Source organism: Podarcis filfolensis (assembly GCF_964270895.1).
Source record: "Podarcis filfolensis genome assembly, chromosome: 13".
Classification (NCBI taxonomy): Eukaryota; Metazoa; Chordata; class Lepidosauria; order Squamata; family Lacertidae; genus Podarcis; species Podarcis filfolensis.
Genome location: NC_139615.1, coordinates 46,176,215 through 46,203,237, shown reverse-complemented (window position 1 = coordinate 46,203,237; position 27,023 = coordinate 46,176,215). Strand labels below are relative to the sequence as shown.

Sequence of the window (27,023 nt, the reverse complement as noted above, 5' to 3'; positions counted from 1 at the left end):
GCATCAGCTGATGTCTCCCTGATGGACAGGTGGGCATGGCTTGAGGAAAATGGCCTCATGGGTCAGTTCGGACCCCCTGGCAGGCAAAGATTGGGTGGAAACCGGAAACTGCCCATCCCTGCTTTAGGTAAATGGCCAGTGCTGCTAGAACGGTACTGTCATCAAGTGAAAGAGAAAGCTAAAATAATCCCCACTATTCATTTGCAAGTCTACAGATGACCTCACATAGCTGCACGCTGCAGACTCGAGCCACAGCTGGTAAATCTAGGCTTGTACAATTAAAGTGGATTAAAGTGCTCTGTCGCCCTAAGGTGTTGCAACGACTCCTTTTAAAAACATCGTTTAAAAAAAGACTTTTGGCTGTTATGGAAGTAGCAGGGAAATTCACCCGAGAGTGCTGAACGATTAGCAGGAAATTATAAACGCCCCACAAGCAACCAATGTGTGTACAGAGTGAACGTTCGTTGTTGCAGAATCACAGAAGGTGGAATTGATTTTGAAGGGAAGGCCTATTTTTTAAAAAAGAATACTAATTGAGGAACAGTGCCATAAACTCACAGGAAGACAAATAAATGGGGAGGGGGGCACAGCCTGCTGAAGAAGTACACCCTTATCAAAGCTGGCAACCATAATTAAGTTGATCCTGTGCAGTCCATGGGGAGGGAGCGTTCAGCCATTGCTTTCTTCACCTGCCACAGTTAAAGCCCTTATTGACCACGGCTGACTGTGTTAATGCAAATGAAATCTACGCATTTCCATCCAGGACTGTGTCACCCGCAGGTGACGCGGAAATGACCTGTCAAATATAGCTATTAAGGGCTTATGGAAAGTGCTCTGCCAATGGCCGCTAGGCTGCTGCTTTGAAAAGAAGGAACGAGGAAAGCTACACAGCCGTGCCTTCCTGGTATACGTTCAGTGGATTGGAGGTGCGGGGAGGGTCATGCTGCCAGTGTAAGGAACTCGGGAGTTTATAAACATCTGAGAATAAAACTGATTTTAATCAAAGAGCTGCCAATTAAAATACAGTGCCCAGATTCATGATCTAGAATGCAATGCACATTTAACTACATTCTTAAGAATATGCTAGCAAACAGTAAGGGCTGCTTTGCATATTACACAGAGGAAAAGCTGTGTTGCCACAAAAAGCCTGTCTTAGAAGCTTGGGCTAGTCTTAGTCTCCTGGCCACCAAGTCTATATAGCACATATTTGCTACCTTCAGATAGGACAATACAATAGAATACAGTCATACCTAGGGTTACAGATGGCTCAGGTTGGGCGTTTTTGGGTTGCGCACCGCACTGAACCCGGAAGTACTGGAACAGGTTACTTCCAGGTTTCAGCACTCACGCATGCGTAGAAGCGCTAGATCGCGACCCGCGCGCATGTGCAGAAACGCCGAATTGTGACCCGCGTGTGCACAGACGCGGGCGGGGCTGCGGGTTGTGAACGTGCCTCCTGCACGGATCACGTTCGCAACCCGAGCGCCCACTGTATAAATTCCATTGCTGGCATTACAAGTTCAAATCCCTGGGATAAATTTAAAAGGGACAGGAGTGAGGCTGTTGAGGGTCACAAGGACACGTTTACACCAAACAAATATCTGAAAGGTTTTGAACACATTTCAAACTACTGTCAAAAGGAACTGCCCACTGCCCAACTGGCAGCTTTGGGAAAATGTGGAAATACTCCGGTCTTGGAAATTAAATATGTTCATCTGTGTTACAGCACAAACTGGAAAAACTAGGTACCTCTCAGGAATAATATGTCAAGAGGAGAGGTTGCAATGATTAGGTTCATATGGGTTGAACAGGGAGGAGGCATAGGGTAAATTCCCCAGCTGAAATATCACCTATGTTATCAACCTGCTAGGTGGCTTCAGTGTCAAACTAGGTGTGACGGTGAAGCTCTGTGTTATCGCACTCACCGGCATTACATGCGGTTTGTGGATTTAGCTGTTCTGCCTTGTTTTACTGATGACCCCCCAAAGACTTGTGAAGCGGTCTTTTACAAATTATTGCAGAAAGGAGCGTAGGCTTTCCAGTCTGGTACACTAACGCGAGTTAAGTCATTTCATTTCCAAGGCAAATAATTTCCAAAGGTACCTAAAGCTGACAGTTGTTACAGTGCAGAGACATCTGAGTCCTCCTAAGGCCCTGCTGGTGTGGGATCATGCAGAAATATGCCATTCAAGGTGGATCCAGACAAGCAGTATATAACATTTCTACCACACATCTGTGCTCAAACAAATGGCAAGATGATTCAGAGAGCCAATACAGATGAAAAGGATACTGGGATGAGCTACCTTGGCCCGACATACTGTGGTCACCTGTACCATTCTGCTAAGTGGTGTAGATTACTGTATCAGGAGCAGCTTGGTGGAATCCAGGCAACCATCATAGAAGAAGAAGAGGAAGTTTGGATTTGATATCCTGCTTTATCACTACCCAAAGGAGTCTCAAAGCGGCTAACATTCTCCTTTCCCTTCCTCCCCCACAAGAAACACTCTGTGAGGTGAGTGGGGCTGAGAGACTTCAGGGAAGTGGGACTAGCCCAAGGTCACCCAGCAGCTGCATGTGGAGGAGCAGGGAAGCGAACCCAGTTCACCAGATTACGAGTCCACCACTCTTAACCACTACACCACACTGGCTCTTAATGTTTAGTTAGTTACACACACCCACACACCCACACACACACTGGCAAATCCACCTGCTGGCTGAGTCACAGGAGAATCACAGAATTGTAGAGTTGGAAGAGGCCCTGAGGATCGATCACTCCATTCCCCTGCAATGCAGAGGAGGGAAGATTTTTGCCATGCCTTTGGACCGTGGTTTTACATACCTCACTTTGACAAGCCGTGAGCCTCTATATTTAGGCCTTAAAATGGAATTGTGAAATGTCTCGTACATCTGTTGGGAGAAAGCAAAAGTGTTCTTTTAGCAAAGAGAACTTAGGGTCGGCCGAGGAACACCTGTTCATACTAGATCTGCAGAGCCACATTGCAGAGATATCCTCCGCATAGCTGTCAACTTACAGATTTGAAAATAAGGGACCAGCAGCCTCGAAAATAAGGGATCAGCAGCCAAAATAAGGAATTTTCCGGGCACAGGTATGTTCAACTTCTGAGCCCCTCCAAGCCAAAGGCAGAAAGCCCAGCCAGCAGCCAAACAAAGCCTCAAGCGGTGGTTCCCACAGCGCAGCAACCCGGCAAAGGGGATGCAGCAAGGGAAACCACCGTCACCTCTCCTCTGGGAAGCGCTGAGCAAAGGCGAGTCCCCAGGCAACATGGCCGATTTGATTGGCACAAGGCATGCAAGCTCCACCCCCCAGTCGTTCTTAGACTCCTTATTGGGTGAGCAACGCAGCCAAGCAACACAGTTGGAGCCTCCCTCCTCCCTGGCCGGCAGGGAGGGAAGGAGGGAGAGGAGTTGCTTCCTTTGATACCCGGAAAATTTAAGGGACATCATCAATAAGGGACAGCAGTGAGACACAGCGCTGGGATAAGGGACTTTCCCGCCAAATAAGGGACGGTTGACAGCTATGGTCCTCTGTAATGCAGAAAAAACCATTTTCGCTCAGCTGAATCATACCTGCCCCTGGCTCCAGTTCAGCTGCAGTAGCACAAGGCAAGAGCTTGCGTCACGAACAGCTGCCTAGTTTGTCTTCATTTGTTTCTCTGAACCCCAAGCACTATTAAGAAGTAATTTTAGGAAGGCTACATTTCTCACGTGATTTCAGTATTTAAACTGTGCAACCCTATGCATGCCTACCCAGAAGTCGTGAATTGGACGGAGCTTTCTCCCATTGTGAGTGTGTAGGCTTGCAACTGGACTGAGCATTCCTGAATTGGATGGGTTGAAAAGGAGTGAAAAAATGGATTGTCCACTGCTTCCAGAGTGGTGCTGTTGGACCTGTTCCATGTCTGCTATTGGGTCCCCGGAGCACAGACTCACACAAAGCGGCAAAACGTCCTTGCAGGTTATTAACAGGGTTTTATTTGAAATGCATATATGCAGAACAAAGGTACAGAGCGATAAGCTCGCAACCTGCACACCCCAGTAAGGGTGCGCCCACTTTTTATACCCCTTAGAATGCATGGACACGTGTTTACATGTAAAACATGTGATTTACACTAATAGCAATAAGATGGGGCTTTGTTTCTTGTGTTACCCTCCTCCTTTTCAGTTCGCCTCCTCCCTTTCAGCCTCCCCCTGTCTGGGTTACAATAACACCCATTCAACTTTGCTCTTATCTTCTACCCGCCTAAGCCAGACATTCCAGAGAGAGAGGCCCATTTTTACTGTAACATCTGAGAGAGGAGTGCCATCTCACAGTGGCCCAGCTGGGAGGTAGGGGAATAAAACTGATTTCTCTCCCCACCCCACCCCCAAGCCGATTTCCATTTTGTAAAATCAATATTGGTGGGGTATAGTTGATGTGAGTATAGCTGATGAGCCTGATCCTGGAGATCTACAGAAGAATGAAGGGGTTTTAGGTTGCCTCTGCTCCATCCCCAGAACGCCCCATTTCAGGGCTGACTGGTTGCTGTCGACAAAAATACTATTAATGCTAAATTGGTGCCCATAGAACTTTTCACAGGTATAGCAAGGGCCTCTCTGGCAAATGCACCCCATGCTGATGAAGATCTTCTCTTCCTACAGAAAGGCATCTCCACCCCATCCTAGCCCTTTCCAGCCAGCAAATGTGAGGGTTAAGATTGCTCTGTAAATCACTCACTAGCCTCAAAGCCATGGGTAGGCAAACTAAGGCCCAGGGGCCGGATCTGGCCCAATCACTTTCTAAATCTGGCCCACGGACGCTCCGGGAATCAGCGTGTTTTTACATGAGTAAAATGTGTGCTTTTATTTAAAATGCATCTCTGGGTTATTTGTGGGGCATAGGAATTTGTTCTTTCCCCCCAAAAAAATATAGTCTGGCCCCCCACAAGGTCTGAGGGACAGTGGACTGGCCCCCTGCTGAATAAGTTTGCTGACCCCTGCACAAAGCTATCCATCTCAGACAGCGTTTGACCCCAGTTCTCTAGAACTGAAATTCTCTTTGCTGGACTGGAATGTCTTCTTGCGTAATCTGTGTCCAAAAAGTCTTTTGCAAATGTTCTGCCACTTCCTAAGAATGCATTTTCATTCATAGCATCTTGCCATTTGTTTTCTAAACACAAACAATAAATAAGAAGAAGCCTGCCCGTATTTTAGACATGTCCAGTTTTATTTGTCTTTTATCCAGTTAACTTGCTTTGCAACTTCTGTATAAAGTGATTTAACAAATGCAAATAACAACAACCAATTCATATTATCTATAAATTTAGTAGACTTGAATTACAAAACTCTCCAAACACTTTATAACTGAAATGTAGCCTTACATCCCATATGAAAATGAAAATATTTCCTGCGCAGTTTTATTACTTTTCAATGACTTTTTATATTTATCCTGCTTTATAGGAGTTCAAGGTGGTGTGCATGTAGGCTTACTCCATTTTGTTGTACAAAGTTTGTGTTTCTGGTATTAATTATCATGAGACGGTTAAAGAAAAATTTAATATCAAGGGAAGACTTAAGAGCACAATCCTATGCGTGTTTACTTGGAAGCAAGTTCTACCATAAGTTCAGTGGAACTTATGTTCTAGAGAGAATACAACCTTAATGTTAAATCTGCTTTTTTTAATGACTGCCAAGTCTTTTGACCATGGGCGTAGCCAGGATTTATCTTGGGGGTGGTGGTGCAGAACCTCAGTTAGTTAATTATCTTTATTGATTTACTTGATGGGCAGCTGCACCCCTGCTTTTGACAAAGATTCAGTTTCCTCCTCCCACTGCAAATTCCCAGGATGTCCTGGTCTGCAGAAAGGAGATAATACGCTTCCCTACTTAACAGTGTGCTGCAAGACTCCTAACAGTGAGGCAATGCAGTTTCTGGTACAGAAATGTTATTGCTGTTACTATGGTTTAATGGCCACCTGAGCAGCGGCTCAAGGCTTTGGAATGTTAGATGGAGACACGACTTGCTTGGTAGCTGAGATGCTGAGATAAATTGCTGGTGAGTAATCCCAGGTGTCTTCTCAATGTATTCTTATCACATACCACAGCAGTTCATCATCTCGGTTTCATCTCAAATTGCACAGCATCCCTATCAACATAGGGATCATCCACACTCATTTTCCTCCACACTTTCTAGGCACAGCTTTGCACTTTTCCAGTCTTTACCCGAGTACTATTTTATTTTATTTGCCCCTCCACTTTCCCTGTGAAAACCCCACTAGCATAGCTAGGGGGCAGGGTGGCTGACCACACCGGGCGACACTTTTTTTGGAGGGTGGAACCACACAGCTCTACCCCTGGGTCAAGCCTGGCCTGGAGAGGAGAGTCAATTCTCTGCCCCTCTCCTCGGCCGGGCGACACCACACAAGGATGCTGCTGAGGTAGCTTTCTCGCGCCCATCCACAGTTCCACTCTCCATTCTTTAACGCTTTCTGCAATCAGCAGAAAACCCAAATTGCTGTTTGTTCTGATTCAGCATCAAAGAGTGGATTTTCCTGGGGAAAGTGAAGTGGGAAAAGTGCTCAGACTTTTCTAGACTTGGGCCTAGAAAGCACTGTGTGTGGATGAGCCCATAGATGAACCAGGATGCCACCTATATATATGTCCTGTCACATAATCGCATGCAAAGGCGATTTTTTCCCTTTCTGAGCCACTTCACTGCTTTCCAGACAGGGCTGCATTCCCCCCCTCTCTTTTTTATATTTCCCTAATAATTGTGACATTTGTTTTTCTTTAGGGCTCAGCACCATTCTACCCTGACACAATTGCAGGACCATCTCTCTAGAAGTCAATAGGGAGAAGATTGGAAACTTCTTATTCTTATTCTTATTCTTATTCTTATTCTTATTCTTATTCTTATTCTTATTCTTATTCTTTATACCCCACCCGTCTGGCTGGGTTTCCCCAGCCAGTCTTTGCAAGAGGTGAGGAAAACTACTCAGGTAGCCTCTTCAGAAAGATACTATGACCGATGGCATCAAAAGCTTCCAAGAAGTTGAAAATAATAAATAAGGGTTCACCCGTTCTGTCTTCCTATCGACAGATCCAATGTCACAGAGTGATCAAGGCAATAGCGGGCCCAAAATTGATCTTGAAATCATACTGAAATGGATCCTAGACTTGGCCAGACATTACCTCTTCATTAGAGTAACAAGCCACAGTGGACAAGGACGCTCAAGCATATTGATGGTCGGCTGGATGTAACCAAAGATCTTGTCCCCACCCTCAGAATACCTTTAAAATATCCATAAAAAGTGGACCTGATAGGCACCTGAGCACCTCCACTGATTAAACTGCAGAGAGTCCAGATCATGGCAATTGGGAGCAAATTTACCAAACATTCCACAGCATCTCTCCCCAGGCCAAATTGCACGAGGCCATGGACTGTTGTCAGGACAGCTGACAATGAGAAGACGCAATGGTGAAAATAAATCCTTCTTTGATACCAGCATTTCCATTGAGTAGGCTCCATAATGAGCTCACCTCTTAACGCACTTAATTGAACTCGTCACCAGTCTTCATCTCCTTTCTAACCATTGCACTGCAGCATATCCATCACTTGGGTCATCTTCATATCCACAGAACAATCCATCACTTGGGTCATCTCCATATCCACAGAGCAACTAGGGATTTGACAGGAGCACCACAGCAGGAAGTTCACCAGAGGACTCATTACACTCCAAGGGCGGACCATTTTAATAGTTCCCCCACCCCTGCAGGGGAGTAGAGCTGCGGAAAGTCTAAAGTTAAACAGGAAGTTTTCTGGCCATGGCAAGAGAAATCCAAATCAAGAGTCTGTCCTGCATGCCCTGGGTTAATGACATGTTGGGTCAGCCCCATGGAAGCAATGAAATCCTAAGCCTCGGGATTTATGTCCAGAGTCCCACAGGACAATCATTCTGGGAGTTTTCAGCACCAAATCCACGACCACCTCTGACAGTTCAAGCAGGAAGACAGATGAGCAGGAGAGGGGGCAGAATCTACAATCTGCCCTGAATACCAAAGTTATCCATGCCTTTTCCTCCTTGCACATACCCCGGGTGAATGAAGAAAGAAACCATTATTGCAGTATTGGTATAAAAAGGTAAAGGGTAAAGGGACCCCTGACCATTAGGTCCAGTTGTGGCCCAATCTGGGATTGCGGCACTCATCTTGCTTTATTGGCCGAGGGAGCCGGCATACAGCTTCTGGGTCATGTGGCCAGCATGACTAAGCCACTTCTGGCGAACCAGAGCAGCGCACAGAAATGCCTTTTACCTTCCCGCCGGAGCGGTACCTATTTATCTACTTGCACTTTGACGTGCTTTCGAACTGCTAGGTTGGCAGGAGCAGGGACCAAGCAACGGGAGCTCACTCCGTCACAGGGATTCGAACCGCTGACCTTCTGATCAGCAAGTCCTAGGCTCTGTGGTTTAACCCAAAGTGCCACCCATATTGGTATATTCCCCCACAATCCCCTATTTCCATCATCACCTACCTCTGTTTTCAAATGCACACACTGTGGGGCAATGCACAATCAGTCTTCAATGAGCTTCTATTTTCAGAATGAAAACAGTGTCTCAAGAAGCACTTTGGGGGACAAAAATTATTTTTGGTTTCTGTCAGTCCCCATTGATTCTAAAATAAACTATCACGCACATGCAGCCTTTCTCTGTTTTTGTTCTCTGCCTTTAGAATTCAAGCTCACCAGATCAAAACCTCAGGCTATCATTTACCTGGCGTCCTGAGCACACCCAACCAAGGAGGACAAACAATCAGGAGTTCAATTCTTTATTGACAAAAGCAGGCACTCGCAGCAGCTCCTGAGGTCCACTGAATAAAAACACACACGCATCTAGACACTACTTAGTTGGCATTCACTTTCCCAGGCTTGTGCCCCGGCTGAGCCGCTGAAGCAGCAGGGGGACCACACATTTGTTGCTGTTGTTTAGTCATTTAGTCATGACCCCATGGACCAGAGCACACAGGGCACTCATGTCTTCCACTGCCTCCCTCAGTTTGGTCAAACTCATGTTGGTAGCTTCGAAAACACTGTCCAATCATCTCGTCCTCTGTCGTCCCCTTCTCCTTGTGCCCTCAATATTTCCCAACATTAGGGTCTTTTCCAGGGAGTCTTCTCTTCTCATGAGGTGGCCAAAGTATTGGAGCCTCAGCTTCAGGATCTGTCCTTCCAGTGAGCACTCAGGGCTGATTTCCTTCAGAATGAAGAGGTTTGATCTTCTTGCAGTCCATGGGATTCTCAAGAGTCTCCTCCAGCACCATAATTCAAAAGCATCAATTCTTTGGCGATCAGCCTTCTTGATGGTCCAGCTCTTACTTCCACATCACATCACAACTGGAAAAACCATAGCTTGAACTATACGGACCTTTGTCGGCAAGGTGATGTCTCTGCTTTTTAAGATGCTGTCTAGGTTTGTCATCGCTTTTCTCCCAAGAAGCAGGCATCTTTTAATTTCATGAATGCTGTCACCATCTGCAGTGATCATGGAGACCAGGAAAGTAAAATCTCTCACTGCCTCCATTTCCTCCCCTTCTATTTGCCAGGAGGTGATGGGACCAGTGTCCACGATCTTAGTTTTTTTGATGCTGAGCTTCAGACCATATTTTGCACTCTCCTCTTTCACCCTCATTAAGAGGTTCTTTAATTCCCCCCCCCAAAAAAAAAACAACAACAGGGACCACACATACTCCAGACTTAATCTGTTTTTTTTTATTATTAAATATTTATTGGTATTTTCGAGAAACACACAACAAACAAAAACAAAAAATAAACAAAATAAAAACAACACAAAAAAACATATTCGAAACTAAACAGAAAAATAGAAAAAACACATACAGTTTCTGATACTTATTTTCCTCAACCTTGTTTCTCAGACCTCCTCACACCTCCCCTTCCTGTATTCCAATTTAAATTGTCAATTCAGCAAGTCCTTAACTTATTTCTTCACCTTAACTTAAACATTTATTCTAACATACTGTTATTTTACTTTACTTCTTTTTTCCATTTCCTCAATTTATTTTTAACAGCCTTATTTTCACTTAATTTTAAAAAAAGGAAAAAAAAAAACCCCAATTTCACCTTATTAAAATTACACATCAATACTTATACCTCATTAATTTATTCTTAAACCTTTTTCCTAAGGTCGACCAAAATTTCCCTTCCACGGTTTTCCCAATTTCCTTACCACTAACAAAATATAAAACAAACAAAGCAATACAAATTATCCTTATGTACCCTTTGGATTCCCAACCTCCACCCACCCTTCTCCCGGTTCCAGTCCCCAACCAATATCCATCAGTCTTTATATTATTTATTTAGCCTGGAGATCTCAGGTCCGAGGCCCTTATGTCTCTCTCAGTTCCTTTCTGCCGGTCTCTTTGATAGACCTTGATGTTAAGCCCCAGGTCTCGGAGGGGCTCCGGCCCAACAGAATCGGTGTTGCTTCTAGCCAGTCCTCCATACTTAAAAGCAAAAGCAAAGCCTATGGGGTATTCCAACTCTTGTTTCAAATTTCTTTCAAATCCAAATGTCCCCACAGCTCCAGCTTCCACCTTCAACAAATTTATAATCCTCAGGTCTTCAGATCTCCTCAAAAGAGGATCTCTCCATTTTCCAGACTCCCAATCAAACCAGACTTTCCGCATCCAGTTTTTATTGTCCTTTTTTATCATCATGTCAGGCCTCATATTGTAGCTCTCCTTTGACTCCTGCAAACCTCCATCTCCTCCTTCGTTTTCTTCAAAAAGAACATATTGCTCCATCGTGTCTACGCTTTCGGTTTCATTTATTTGTTCAGTTGAATAGGCTTCCTGTTTCAAATCCTTATCAGACTCCAAGCTGTTGTTTACTGTCCAGTGTAATAGCAATACCTCTGTAGACAAAGCATCGTACTCATCTTGTAAGTTTCCCAAGAGAACAAGTGCTCTGTCCAATTCTGCTTGGAATTTAGACACTCCAGCCATTTTTGTAATGTAGTATCCTTGTTACCCCTCTAGGGGGATTTAATTCCTTGATCTTCCTTTCAGCTCAAAAACCAAAAGTCCAGTTATTTTGTATCAACCTTATTTTCAACAAGTTATCCCAAATAAACCAGCAAAAACAGCAGAAACAATGTTCTCTTTTTCCAGCTGACAACTAGCTGACTAGCAGCTCACTTGACAGCTGTCAAAATCTTCCATGCAACAGGCTTTCTCATCGGACGTTCCCGGGTCTAGGGGGGGGTGTAGTTTCAGCTCCCAAAATTCTTTTTATCCTCCAGAATATCTTCTTATAATGTCCAGACCGTGAGGTCAGGATCTTTTGTTAAAAAAAGCAAGAAACAGATTCTCTCGACCTTAGCTGCCCAGTCCTTTGCTTTAAGTTGTTTACAAAGAGGGGGGGGTGGACTTCCTTTTTAGCCCCTTCCCGCTCGTTCCAAAACCAAGAAAAGAATTTTTTTAAAGTTCCAATCTCCGTATTACTCACGGGTTGATGTTTTAGAATCCAATCAATCTTAGAAGAAGTTGGCGCTCTCTGTCAATGGCTTGCGGCTTCACTCCGTAGACGAGGCAGTACTCTCAGCACCACGCCTTACCCTGCCTCCGTTCCGAAGCCTTTAAAAAGGCTCCGTCACGGATTGGGGGGGCGCAAATGGTGCCCGCCGAGTCTCTGTGTTCACAGGCATCCGCGCCTGTGATTTTAAGGGTCCCCGCTTCGCCGCAGCGGCCAGACCCAGACGCTATGGAGCCGATTCCCTCCGGAGCTCGGAGGGAATCCGCCATTAAACAATGGCACCAACCCGGAAGTCTCACTCCAGACTTAATCTGATGGAGTTTTTGCGTAAGTGATTTCTCCTAAACCGAAGTTGCCACTGTGCTTGCCTCTTCGAGCCTCTCCTAATTCTATGAGACAGTGCGGCAGGGGATGGCAGGAATTCAACCAGCTCATCCTCCACCTGAAGAACCTCTTCCTCTGCTTCTGTTATGTCCATCATCTCTGACTGCTGAGACTCTCCCCTTCCTCCAGCCCTAGCTCCTGCCTCGCTGGTGGCACAAAACCCCATAATCACTGACCCACCTTCAGTTTCAAAGACCTCTGTTGATATGCAACATCTCATAGCTTCCAAATTCCACTTTAACTTTTGCAATATCTCAGATAAATTATTATTCACCTTTGCCCACCTTTTCTTACACAACATGTAGGGTTCTGAACTAAGTCAGCCTTGTCAACAACAGGACCATCACCCTTTGCTCAGATTTTTCAGCAAGTCTTTCTAAAGAACATAACAACTTCCATACATGACCACTGACATGATATTTGTTTGTTCCTTTCATTTTTATCCTGCCCTTTCTCTGAGCAGCTCAAGGTGGGGTTCTCCTCATTCAGTCTTCACCACAAACCTGTGTGAGGTACGTCAGACCAGGAGAGAGTGATTGTCAGGGACTGGGCAGAGGAGGAATGGTGGAGACCGCCTCCCTATCCTGACCCCTCCAGGGAGGAGGAAGAGGAAGCCAGTATAGATTTACAACAGTGGTTTGAGGGAAGTCACAACTCAGAGGCAGATGATGGGAATTTGTCGACCCCTGAGCTAAACACACAGAAGTCAGGAATGGAGCGAAATGGGTTGGTGTATGCAGGGAGGGGGGCGGTAAAGCAGCATACACAAACACAAGCCCTGCACACTTTTTGCTCTCACATGTTCAGGGAGAGCAAGAGAGCAACACCATCACAGTCACCTGATCAGTTATTGTGAGCGTTTGAGGAAATTCAGAATGGCACATGATACAAAAAGAGAACCTTATCCCCTGTCATTCCTGGGGTTGCAAGTAGTTAACAATTTAGTGACCATTCATTCATTTCATTTCATTTCATTTCAAAAAAAAATTATAAACCACTTGATTGTAAAAAATAATAATCAAACTGGTTTACAAAATGTAAAACAGTAAAATCAAGAAGAATTTACAACTCTGCTTCAAAAGACACAAAAGTTAAAATACAGAAACAGATTAAAATAACATACTTTACACATTAAAAGACCAACCAAGAGGCTCTTTTAAGAATTTGTGTAAAAAGTAAAGGGACCCCTGACCATTAGGTCTAGTCGTGACCGACTCTGGGGTTGCGGTGCTCATTTCACTTTATTGGCCGAGGGAGCCGGCATACAGCTTCCGGGTCATGTGGCCAGCATGACTAAGCCGCTTCTGGCGAACCAGAGCAGCGCATGGAAACGCCGTTTACCTTCCTGCTGGAGCGGTACCTATTTATCTACTTGCATTTTGACGTGCTTTCGAACTGCTAGGTTGGCAGGAGCTGGGACCGAGCAATGGGAGCTCACCCCATCGCAGGGATTCAAACTGCTGACCTTCTGATCGGCAAGTCCTAGGCTCTGTGTTGTGTTAAAAAAATCATCAGTCATGTTGCCCATCACCACCTCTGCTTGCCCAAGACTTCCCCAAGTCTGCAGAGTGCATTCTTTTGATCATTTTAGGAAAGTATTAATCAGTTGTTTTATACTTGCTGCTCCAAAATTAGTTTCCTGTTCAAATTCTCTGACACACGCTATTACTTTATCACTCTCTTTCATGTCTTTCTTCTTTCTATCCAAGATGAAGAAGACTTTTCATGCCCTCGTAATTTTAATTGCCTTTGTTTGTTCTTCTTCTAATCTTAACATATCCTTTTCAAAGCAGCGCAACAAGAACTGCAGCTTTATTCGAGGTGTGGCGAATACAATTAACTTACATAGACTTTTCTGCCAGTACTGTCACTCTTGTATAAGTCAATTAAGTTTGCTACACGGCAATGCAAGTATTTTTGTTCTATTAAAAGTATTTCCTAGTCAAATAAAAGTCCCAAAGTGGTGCCTTGTTTTTCAGTAGGTGATTAGTGTTTTCTCAGGGGAACCATCTACTGCAACTCAATTTTTTTTTTCTGTGTGGCAACAGTAAACGCAAAATACAACCCTATTTAGGTATGTGAGGAAAACCCTCTCCCCCACCAGCCATGATGCTTCAGGTCTGCTACTGACTTCCTATATAGCCATGGTGGTGGTTTAAAGTGCAATTGGGTAAGAATAGGGAGTTGAATCACACTCCCACCAACCTGTAACTTCCCAACAACCTTTTTTTTTTTTTAGTTCATTCATTCATTCATTCTCTCTCTCTCTCTCCCCACACCCACTCCTGATGGGACTCAATGACCTGCAATAATTCTTGCCGAGAGAACAACCAAGTTTTAAAACAGTGCATTTGGGGCAGAAAACCAGAGATGGAGGTGAGTTCTCCTTCTCAGCTGTACAAACTGGCCTTGAAGCTCCTCCACCCTCAACTTTATAGGGAATTGACAGCAGCCCCATATCCGGAGCTATGAGGAAGGGGCCATTGTAAGTCAATAAGGAGCTACAAAAACCTAGTGTAATGCAACAAGTGTCTGATATCATGAGTACAATTGGTGCTGTTCATTTATTAATTTAAATTTAATTGGATTTTAAGTGCTGGTTACCCAAGTGCTCATCTAGGTCACAGACTTAATTGGCTTCTGATGGGTCCCATTCCAAATAGATAGGTTGTATCTGTACAGTGTGGCATCATCTGACTGAACGAAGTCTAACTTCACAAACAGAACACCACAAGCTCATTAGTGGTAGTAATAATGTTTCTTCCAAATAACCGTGGAATGTTAATAACGTAGACGGGGAAATGAGTCATTCTGAATTCCTTCTCAAAAGTAGCATCTGAGAAGACTACTGTAATGGGATGGTAGAGATAATATCATCCAGTTGTTTCTTATTCATTAAAATGCAGTTCTGTTCTCCTTGGGAACTGGATCACAGAGTTTCCTAGTGATTTTTTAAAATTTTTAATTAAAAAAGTTAATAGACGTACTGTGCTCTTTTGAAGTGACAACTCAAAGAGTTTAAACATAATGCATTTTAAATATGAAAGCTTGCTTTTGACGTTTGTGAAGCTAAGAGATATATAAATCTGTCTTGGCACAGTATCAGCAAACCAGGGAGAAAATATTTTCTTATAACCTTACTATGAGCTCTCTGTTGCTTTAATGGTTACATCTATCTTTTGATATCATAAGGTGGTGCATAGGTTAGGATTCAAAACTGTGTTGGGAAAACTGGAGGAGAAGGAAGAGATAGCCTTTAATATTAACCTATGATTGAATTACTAAAATGAGGTTTGTCAGAGCTCCACCTGTTTGTAAGTTCAGGGTCAGAGCAGGGAGGTGTCTCCCCAAGCTGGATGAATGAGCAGTAAAGTACTTTGAGGGTTCCCACACACACACACACACACGCAATCAGGAGGAATATAAATTTGATGAAATAACTAAACAATTAAAAAACCGGCAAATGCAATTCAATGTAAGCAAGTACAAAACATTCTAATTTCACATATCTTCTCATGGGGTCTGAACAGGGGCTGGCTGACCAGGAAGAAGACCTTGGGATCAGAGGGATAGCTTGATAACTTGATAGCCACCCAAAACTGTCAGATGGGCAGGGTACAAATCATAACTGATGATGAAGATGTTGACCCAATGTGCTTTAGCTGTGAAATATGTGAATGCTGTGCCTAGAGATCATGAAAGGCAGAAAAGAAAACTGCCAATATAATAAAGCAGTTATATATCTGTGGTGCAGCTCATCGGACTTTGGGAAACTGATCCTTCGGTGGAAGGCGAAAATGTTTAAAGTGGCTCATGGAGCTGAAGAAATAGAATTACACCCACTCCCTGCTAATGTCAAAGATTTGGGACCACCCCCAAAAAACATTGAATAAGCAAACAGTCATGGTGGGCATGCTGGCTCCATGGTGGGCATGCTGGACCTCTGAAGACTTGTCTGAATTGGCCCATAATGACTACAAGCTACACTTGCTCAAATTTTCTCTTGTACACAACTATTAAAAGTGCGGGTGTCCTGTCCTCTTTGCCACCTGGTCACCCTTCAAATCTTGGTAACATCCAACAAAAAGAAGCACCCTTCTTTAACGTTTGCATTTTATTTATATTGTTTACTCTGCTCTATATTCTTCCACTAGGGACACGGGTGGCGCTGTGGGTTAAACCACAGAGACTAGGACTTGTCAGTCAGAAGGTTGGCGGTTCGAATTCCTGCGATGGGGTGAGCTCCTGTTGCTCGGTCCCAGCTCCTGCCAACCTAGCAGTTCGAAAGCACGTCAAAGTGGAAGTAGATAAATAGGTACCGCTCCGGTGGGAAGGTAAACGGCATATCCGTGCGCTGCTCTGGTTCGCCAGAAGTGACATAGTCATGTTGGCCACATGACCCGGAAGCTGTACGCCGGCTCCCTTGGCCAATAAAGCGAGATGAGCGCCACAACCCCAGAGTCAGCCACAACTGGACCTAATGGTCAGGGGTCCCTTTACCTTTACCTATATTATTCCATTAACTCAATTCTGTACACAGGGCACAAATGACATTGGTCGACAAAAGAGATCAACATACGTGCACACAACTGGCCAGCTCCTTCTTGCAGGACATTACCAGGATTTTATCGGGGAAATCAACCATGTGAGTTGTACCTGTGCATGAAAGACTGTATGCATGTAGGCACCATGCAGTCGGCTATCTTGTGGGAGTGGCGAATCATGGCCAGAACACCAACACACAGGGAGACTGCTGGCTCAAGTCTCTATAAAGTATTGACCAAACTTGTCTAAGACTACTGAAAACAAGTGATGAGCTGCCATACTAGGGTGTGCAACTTAAATTTTGGGGTGAGTTTAAGGGCTGAAACTTAAATTTTGCTAATTTCTTCAGTGACAGGCCTTAAAAATATGTTTTTGCGAGTGCTGAATTCAAAACTTTCATGATTGGGCAAGTTTAGTTTTATGATGAAGAAGCCCACAAACTGCTTTCGGAAAACCAAAGGATTTTGATTTTACCTTCTGAAAATGTCAGGTAATGCTTAATAATAATAATAATAATAATAATAATAATAATAAGGTACAACTGCATTTGTAATTTTTTTCTGTGCAATTTTACACACATTTTACTAAACAAGCAAAACTAAGTTATATTAATATAACCAAAATCTCTTTTGAATTCCTAAGTCGTTCCAACTTTTTAGCACCCCTCATATTTTGGGAAGTTGAAAATTGAAAAATCCAGCATGCCCTACTGCCATTTGCAAACCAGCCCTTAGAGAAACAGGACTTGGGAGTTTCATCTAATGCAAGATCTGAGAGAGATGAAGGCTATATGCATGCTTAAATGGGAGTGAGCCCAACTGGAGACAGGGACAATAATAATTCCCAGTACACATGCACAGGACTGAGCTTATGAGGTCTAGTTTCACAACATTCTCTGTACTCCTTGAGAGAAGGATCTCAGGTGATAAGGAAATAATTATCCAGGTCAAGAAGATTTATAGCAAGAGTACCTGTGACATTAAACATATTTGTGCTGCCTTTAAAAATGCAAATAAAATCAGCGTCGGGAGGAGGAATATAATTATTGGAGCACCGAAGGCACGGTGGTGGTGATTTAAACCTTTCATCCCCCTGCTGCAGCCCTGAGGGATATATCTGTTCTGTGGAGCTGGTGTTTTCTTTTTGGGAAATCCACTGGATTTCTCCAGAAGAAAATGCCACTTTCAGAGAAGGTTCTTTCCTCCCTCGGGACTGCAGCAGTGAAAGAAATGCTTTTTAGGCTCCAATAAGTATCAGCTTCCAACCTCCCAGCTATGTTTCCGTTTCTTAAAAGCAACAACCCTGTCCATCAAGGGCAGAGACACATTTGATAGCACGTCTCGTTTGGTCCTCACATATGCAACATGCGCCACTTGGGTAGGAATTAGAGGAGACAGCCATTGTTAACCTCGGAGAATTCGAATGATTAGGAAATGAGAAAGTTTTTTCTTTGTCACTGACTCCTTCCCTTGACTCAGCTCCACCTAAGGAGCACGTTTTCCAGATTTTCCAGATGTTACCGGCAGCTGATTGGTACACATAGCTAATCATCCTTCCGGCAGGAATCCTGACATTCCTGCACCTTTGTCATCGTAGGGAAAGCATCATCCGCTCTCTATGTTTAGGTGCTCAGTGGGAAAGTCTGGCACTTAGATATCTGGCCTGCAGCTCCCACAGAAGGCATTCAAATTTAGGTGGGTCGCATTTTAGGTCATATGTCATTATTGCCCACAGTGCCGGATTTACGTATAAGCTAAACAAGCTATAGCTCAGGGCCCCACTCTCTTGGGGGCCCCCAAAAAATTAAAGGGAAAAAAACTGGATGTACATTTCCAAAATATAAGATTAAAAAACCCAAATAAAATAAAACCTACATACAGCAACAGTATTTTGTGCTTCGTAGGCTCCTATAATGTAAGCAATGGGCCCCGCCTGCTAGCCTGCTCCCTAAAATATCACTGGTTTGCTCATTTCTATATACAGTAATACCTCGGGTTGAAGTAGCTTCGGGATAAGTAATTTCGGGTTGCGTGCTGTGGCGACCCAGAAGTAATGGAACGTGTTACTTCCGGGTTTTGCAGCTCTCGCATGGGCAGTGTGAAAATGATGTCACGCGCATGCACAGAACTGGCGAATCATGACCCGCAGATGCACGGACGCAGGTCGTGTTCGCTTCTGGATGTGAACGGGGCTCTGGAATGGATCCCGTTCGCATCCAGAGGTACCACTGTATAGGGTGCCTACATTCTGCATGTGCAGATGGCTTTAGATACCTATTAGGTCCAGAAATTGCCACATAGCATATATTCAACACAAAAAGTAGCGGCAATTTGTTGTTGATAAAGGACAGCTGGACATATAAAGGGCCCCATTACCTCCAGTAGCTCAGGGCCTCATCAAACCTAAATCCAGCCTTGATTGCTCAGGATCACTTATCACCCCAAACTATTCAATGTCACAGATTATTGCTATATAACGGTGCCATGGACCTATGTTATGCACACCAAATGCACAAATCTCTTCAATTGTTTTTTTTAAAGTTTGGGGATGTCTACTTAGTCATAGAATTGTAGAGTTAGAAGGAACCACAAGGGTCATCGAGTCCGCCCCCCCTGCAAAATGTGGATAATGTTGATACATACACCGATATAACCACAACGCATGTCCTTAAAATACACTGCCTTTTTACAATCTTGAATATATCCAATAGCAGGTTTCTTCCATCTTCGTTCCCCGTATGCCGCCACAAGCCTACCCAAATTGTGCTTACGGTCCTATTGCTTTCACCTCAGCCATTGACTCACTAAACAGCCTGAGGAGCCAAGCTTCTCTTCTCTCACTCTCAATCTTTCCCCACAATTTGCACTATGGAATTAATAATCCTGGCCTACCGTATGGGCTGTTGTAGTAGGGGCAGAAAAAACATTTGAATGCTTCCACCAAGTATGGGTTTGTGAATGAATCCCTGCATATACAAAACTAGTCACGGAGGAAAAACTCCTGTGTTGCATTTGTTTGGTCTGTACAACAAGCAAATACTCAGTTTCCTGTCCTCCTTTTAACATAATTTGTTCGATATATTTAGGTTCTCAGTAAGTGAACACGTGATTGTTTAAAGAACAGGAAACTGAATATTTGCTTGTTCTACTAACCAAACAAGTATATAGGTGTCTGAACAAATACATCTGCACTCTCAAAGCCAGAGTCATAAACATGTAACCAATTAAACATTATCGCCATCATCTTCAGTAAGGCAGCAAATGAATACATCAAGGAAGGATTCACATGGATTAAAAACCAATTTCGAGAGGATAATCCAATTGCAACAGAACTGCCAGCAGCTCTTTAACGTTCAAAATGCACACTCACTTTTGAGTACAATAAACGAGAATTCACTTATGGGATATCCAAATGCCTTTCTACTCTTTCCTTTAGACTGTTTTGGATACATTACTTTCCCCCAGTACTGGAACACTGATCAATTGCACAGGGAAAAAGCAACACTGTTCTCACATAGTAAATTTACTGATGCCTGCTTGGAGTGTATGAAACACAGGGCTGAGCCAAAAGCTACACATATCTTTCATGAACAACTTCAGCAGTTTAAAAATGTTTGCCTATGCTTGTTAGTTGAAGTCAGCTGCTACCTGCCAATGCCCACAGAGTAAGCTGTCCTGGCATGCTTAGCCTAGTTCATGGGTAGGCAAACTAAGGCCCAGGGGCTGGATCCGGCCCAATCGCCTTCTAAATCTGGCCTGCAGACTGTCCGGGAATCAGCATGTTTTTACATGAGTAGAATGTGTGCTTTTATTGAAAATGCATCTCTGGGTTATTTGTGGGGCATAGGAATTCGTTCTTTTTTCCTTTTCAAAATATAGTCCGCCCCCCCCAAGGTCTGAGGGACAGTGGACCAGCCCCCTGCTGAAAAAGTTTGCTGACCCCTGGCAATTTTCCCCTCAATTTAGGAGGAAACAAGCCTATTGTTCTCCCCTCAATCTACCTGTGAATTTAGTGATGTGAAGACTTCCAACCATATCTGGAGACCCCCCCAGGTTCCCCATGCCTTCCACAAATAGTCCAAATGCATCAGTAATCCTTTCCGTCATATGAATGCCACAGACCAAGGACAGAGATACAAGTCTAGCTTTTACCCCTGTTCAGATAGCGACTTGATCACATTCAGAAGACCTTATCTGTGAGATGGGCCATTTTTGCTGGGATCTGACATGATGTGAGAAACAGGTGTTGGGGAAAACAACCACCCATCATTCTTATTTCCTATAATGGGTACTGCTGAACAATGAGGACAGGAGGAAAAATAGGATGGGGAAGTGGTTTTCAACCAGTGTGCCACGGCACCCCGGGGGCCTTGAATGGTGGTCAGGGGTGCCGTGGGCAACACTGGCCTGTGTCCCCCTTTCCTTCCCTTCCTCTGATGCCTTTTTGTGTCTCTGCCTCCCAAAGGCTTGCACAGCTGTCTGTTGCAGAAGGCCTGGCTACTAGCTTTGCAGGCGAATGGTGCCTCGGGCTGGTCAGGGGGCACTGGTTGCCAGGAGTTGAGGCAGCTTCGGAGTAAGCAGGCAAGTGGGCGAGGAAGCCCAGCCAGTCTGCCAGCCCTTGCTGTTGGAAATGGACAGACAAGTGGGAGGTTGGCAGGCGCTGCGCTGGCCTTTCTTCTGCTTGCTGTGTGCAAGGCCTGCCTGGGCACTGAGTGCCCAGTGCTGAAGGGGAGACAGTCTGCCAAGCAGGCCTGGCAGTGCCCGCTGCTGCCTCCCAAGGTAAAGTGCAGGCCTCATGTTCACCTTTGGCCAGTCTCTGTTGGACCACTAAGGCTGGGGGCATCCTCTTCCCAGGCCACTGTGGGGCAGTGTGAGGAGGCACCTCTCTTGGGAGCTGGGGGGCAGCTCAGAGATCATGGGCAGCAGCTGCCCAGAGGACTCCCAAGGAGAGAAAAGAAGGCTGAGGAAACACTCCACAAGGGAGGGTGTTCGAGAAACGGTGAGGCTGCCAGCTCTGCAGGCAAGGGGTGACATAACTGGGCTCTTGAGCCCCACAGGGGTGCCGCAGAAAGAATGTAGGTGGCCAAGGGAGCCATGGACTCAAAAAGGTTGGAATCCTCTGGAATAGGGAGATCATATACCACCAACTGCCCTGTGACAAAAATCCAGGAGACCAAGGTGGCAAGCAGGAAGGAAAAATGTCCTCAGAGCCTGTTCCCACCCTCCACAGGGACATCTCCCAGCAACTGCCCAGTGGGCTTCCCAATTTCTTGATATTGCTTATTGCGTATTCTTTTAGATGTCGTTTCATGTTACTCGTAAGCCGCCTTGGAAAGATTTGCATCTCCAACAGCGAAAATAAACAACTGCGATGAACAAATAAATTGCACATACCAGTTTCTCAATCCAATTTCCTGCCTCTCTAAACCGATCTGAGGACTGTCGAGACAAAGCAGGATTATACTGGACGCCCATAATTTTGAAGTTGCTGCTGAAGTAGGTTAATCTCTGATCTGCAAAAGAAAAAGCAGGGGAATGATAAGGCCTCTGTTGTGTTAGAAAGTCCACATCCCTCCAAAACCACCAATAATAATAATAATAATAATTTATTATTTATACCCCGCCCATCTGGCTGAATCTCCCCAGCCACTCTGGGCGGCTCCCAATCAAATGTTAAAAACAATACAGCATTAGGTATTAAAAACTTCCCTAAACAGGGCTGCCTTCAGATGTCTTTTAAAGATAGGATAACTGCTTATTTCCTTCACATCTGAAGGGAGGGTGTTCCACAGGGTGGGTGCCACTACCAAGAAGGCCCTCTGTCTGCTTCCCTGTAACCTCACTTCTTGCAATGAGGGACCCGCCAGAAGACCCTTGGTGCTGGACCTCAGTGTCCAGGCTGAACGATGGGGGTAGAGACGCTCCTTTAGGTATACAGGACCGAGGCCATTTAGGGCTTTAAAGGTCAGCACCAACACTTTGAATTGTGCTCGGAAACGTACTGGGAGCCAATAAATACATACCACTAAATATCTCAGAATGAGCATGCAGGAAAGGGAAAACAATTCTCTCTCCCTCTTGCCACACTTGGCTACCTCAAGCCACTCTCTCCCCCTGCTCAGGCTCGCCTGACTTCTGGAATTGGGCCTGGGAAGGTGTAAGTAACCTCAGCTGTTTGAAAATGGCTTAGAACTTTGAAGGAAGGGCCATAGCTCATGGCAGAAGATGAAATTTGCATGGGAAAGGTTGCAGATCTGATTCCCAGCATCTCCAGGTCGGGCCAGGAGATAATCCTGAAACCCCAGACAGCTGCTGCCAGTAGTGTAGATTAAACTGATCTGACTTGGCGTAAGGCCATTTCCTATGCTCCTATAAAGCAGTGGTTTCCAATTAGCTAATTAATAATAATAATAATAATAATAATAATAATAATAATAAAATTTATTTATATCCCGCCCTCCCCAGCCGAAGCCGGGCTCAGGGCGGCTAACAACACTAAAACAGTGCAACATTATAAAAACATTATAAAAATTAATTAAAATCAAAATTGATGGCAACCATAAACTAAAGTTTTGTAAAGATTGCCAAAGGAGGGAGTCAGGCCGCGCCCTGACCAAAGGCCTGGTGGAACAGCTCTGTCTTGCAGCCCCTGCGGAAAGATGTCAAGTCCTGCAGGGCCCTTGTCTCTTGTGACAGAGCGTTCCACCAGGTTGGAGCCGCAGCCGAAAAAGCCCTGGCTCTAGTTGAGGCCAGCCTAACCTCTCTGTGGCCTGGGACCTTCAAGATGTTTTTATTTGAAGACCGTAAGTTCCTCTGTGGGGCATACCAGGAGAGGCGGTCCCGTAGGTACGAGGGTCCTAGGCCGTATAGGGCTTTGAAGGTTAAAACCAGCACCTTAAACCTGATCCTGTACTCCACCGGGAGCCAGTGCAGCTGGTATAGCACCGGATGAATGTGATCTCGCAGCGAAGACCCCGTAAGGAGTCTCGCTGCGGCATTCTGCACCCGCTGGAGTTTCTGGGTCAGTCTCAAGGGCAGCCCCACGTAGAGCGAGTTACAATAATCCAGTCTGGAGGTGACCGTCGCGTGGATCACAGTGGCTAGGTCAGGGCGAGAGAGGTAAGAAGCCAACTGCTTAGCTTGGCGGAGATGAAAAAATGCCGCCTTTGTTATAGCTGCAATCTGCGCCTCCATGAAGAGGGAGGTATCGAAGATTACACCCAAACTCTTAACGGACGGTGCTGGCACTAATTGCACCCCCGCAAGAGATGGGAGTTGCCCCCTCAATCCCATATCGTCCCGTCCCAGCCAGAGGACCTCTGTCTTCGAAGGATTTAACTTCAACCAGCTCCCACGTAACCATCCAGCCACAGCTTCCAGACATCTGATCAGTGTGTCTGGGGCCGAGTCAGGATGGCCATCCATCAACAGATAGAGTTGGGTGTCATCAGCATACTGATGGCAGCCCAGCCCAAAACTCCGGACAAGCTGGGCGAGGGGGCGCATAAAGATGTTAAAAAGCATCGGGGAGAGTATCGCACCCTGGGGCACTCCACACACCAAGGAGTGGCGGGATGACACCCTCTGTCCCTGACCAGAGAGAAACGAGTGCAGCCATTGAAGGACTGTGCCCTGGATCCCCACGTCGGCAAGGCGGTGGTCCAGGAGTTCGTGATCGACCATGTCGAAGGCTGCTGACAGGTCTAGAAGAATCAGCAGCCCCGACCCGCCTTGATCCATCTGCCTGCGGAGATCATCTGTTAGGGCGACCAGAGCCGTCTCGGTCCCATGACCAGCGCGGAAGCCGGACTGGAATGGATCCAGAGCCGATGTTTCATCCAGAAACCTACCAAGCTGTTCAGCAACCGCTCTCTCAATCACCTTACCCAGGAATGGAAGATTCGAAACCGGGCAGTAATTGGATAGATCTAAGGGATCTAATGATGTTTTCTTTAAAAGCGGGCGCACCACTGCCTCCTTCAGTTCCCCTGGGAATATCCCGGTGCCAAGGGACAAATTGATGATATCACCCAGGGGGGCCCGCACCTCGTCTGGACACGCTCTAATCAGCCAGGACGGGCACGGGTCGAGAGGACAAGTGGTGGGCTTTCCAGCTCGGAGGAGTCTGTCCACATCGGCTGCGGATATCCGGTCAAAGTGGTCCAATACTGGACCCGAGGACAGTCGAGGGGCCTCCAGTTCCTTTATTGTATCCAAATTGGCAGGGAGGTCATGGCAGAGCAACAGGACCTTCTCCGCAAAAAAGCTCGCAAATGCCTCACAGCTGTGTGTCAAATTGTTATTTAAATTTGGCTGTCCTTCGAGGGACATTAAAGACCGAATTATACTAAATAATTGCGCCGGGCGAGAGCTAGCGGATGCAATGGAGGCCGAGAAGTAGGACTTCTTAGCGGCCTTCACTGCCATCTCGTAGGTTTTCATAAAAACCCTATAAGATGTTCTTGAAGCTCCATCACGGGCACCCCGCCATACTCGCTCTAGCCGTCTGAGGTCCCGCTTCATTTTCCGGAGCTCCTCAGTAAACCAGGGAGCCCGGTTTCTGCGGGGTCGCAGAGGGCGCTTAGGTACGATCTCATTGATGGCTGCCAGGAGCTGGGTATTCCAGCCCTCAACAAGCTCAGTCAATGAGTCACCAGGGGGAGAAAGGTCCCGCAAGGCTTGACGGAATCTATCAGGGTCCATCAGCCTCTGCGGGTGAGCCCAAATTGGCTCGCCACCTAAGCAGGGTGGGGGTGGAACGTCAATCCTGGCTTTCAGAGCGTAGTGATCAGACCATGACACCTTCATCGAAGGAAACATGATCACATCTATACCGACGCCAAAGATCAAATCCAGCGTGTGGCCTTCTTGATGTGTAGGGCCCGAAACAAACTGGGAGAGCCCTAGTGTCGCCATGGAAGACACCAGGTCCAGAGCCTGTGAGGAGGGAGTGGCATCAGCATGGATGTTGAAGTCCCCCAATACCAATAGGTTAGGGAACTCCAAGGCCCAGCCGGCCACCGCCTCCAGCAGGCCTGACAGGGTGGCTGCTGGTGCGCTAGGTGGCCGGTACACCAGCCAGACAGCCAAGCTCACCTCGGAGCCCCACACTAGGCCAACACATTCAATGCCAGGGATTGATGGTGATGGTAGAGGCCTGAAAGAACAATCTTCCCAGATTAATAATGCCACCCCTCCCCCCCGGCCCACAGTCCGCGACTGGTGGAGGACGGAGAAACCCGGGGGCGCCATCTCTCGTAAGGTAACAGTATCCCCTTCGCGCACCCAGGTGTCCGTCACACAAGCCAGGTCAACCCCCTGCGAGATGAAGAAATCTCGCAGGGTGGCGGTTTTGTTGCCTATAGACCTGGCATTGCACAACACCAGTGACGGAGGTGAGTAATCCTTGCTCACCCTACCCTCGTCTCTCAGGATGGGGCACAGATTGGAAGGGGTATGAGCATATCCGTATCTCGATCCCCTTCGCCTATGACGTCTGCCCCCACCGCCATACCTCCCTCGCCCCTCCACAGTAGGAATCCCAAGCCTCATAGTTGCCTCCATTTACAAAATATAAAAGCAAACAAACAAAAAACAATTACACCAAAACAAAACCAATCCCCACCCCACTCAACAACCATCCCACCCCAACCCAAAATTAAACAAAACAAAACAAAAATACATGGATAAGAACCACCGTTTATGGTGGTACAACAAAGTAAAATGTAAAAACACTTTTAAAACACTTTAAAATATATAAAAACATTCTAAACATTTGCTGCAGCAGCACCAGTGTCCTTAAAGTTGTGGCGGTGGTGAGTGTGGGCCCCGCCCCCTGGCCTGGTGGAGAATGGGCTTGCAGGGGGAAGACCCCTCCCCACAAACTCCCAGCAGAGCAGCAGCAGCAATGTCCCGAGGCCTCCTTGGAGCCTTATATGCTGAGGTGGAGTATGGGGCCCACCCCCAGGCCCAAGATGGAGAATGGGCTTGCAGGGGGAGCGGTCCTCCCCAAGACTCACTGGCAAAGCGGCAGCAACAATGTCCCGAGGCCTCCTTGGAGCCTTATGTGATGAGGTGGAGTATGGGGCCCGCCCCCAGGCCCAAGATGGAGAATGGGCTTGTAGGGGGAGCGGTCCTCCCCAAGACTCACCGGCAAAGTGGCAGAGGACCCCCCTATTTTTCAAAAGCCAAGCCACGGACCCCTTACTTTTGATAACTCTACGGTAGTTACCTCTGCAAAGCACTTTTTGGAAGAAAATGTCGGGTATCCCCTAATAAGCAAAGGATTGTAGGTATACTAAACAACAGAGTAGGGCTGAGCGATATCTGGTTTGCAACATCATGATATGTCAGCAGTTAAACAGCGCAAGATTCCAATATATCACGATATCTGAAACAGGAGATCAGGCGTGGGGATGAGGGAAGGAGCGGCTGTGGAGAAGGAATGGGTGGGGGGAGGAGAGGAAGCAGAGTCACCTCCACCTCATGGTTTGAGTGTGAGGGGATGGGGATGGGGGATGCATCAAGCCTTCATCAGTGGGACAGCCAGC

The 27,023-nt window shown here is 46.0% G+C and overlaps 1 protein-coding gene across 2 annotated transcripts in view; it reads right to left on the bottom strand.

Annotated features, from left to right (window-relative positions):
* Window positions 1-27,023, bottom strand: part of LOC310747877 (transmembrane protease serine 11E-like) — a 79,243-nt gene that overhangs the window by 34,857 nt on the left and 17,363 nt on the right. For both annotated transcript variants that reach the window (XR_014541024.1, XM_083583224.1), the window contains exons 3-4: window positions 21,868-21,986; window positions 2,840-2,907 (exon numbers count right to left, since the gene is read on the bottom strand). Coding sequence is in view for 1 of the 2 variants with exons in the window: in XM_083583224.1 (XP_083439350.1) it covers window positions 2,840-2,907; window positions 21,868-21,986 (187 nt within the window). In the remaining variant the exon portion in view is untranslated. The remainder of the gene's footprint in view (window positions 1-2,839; window positions 2,908-21,867; window positions 21,987-27,023) is intronic.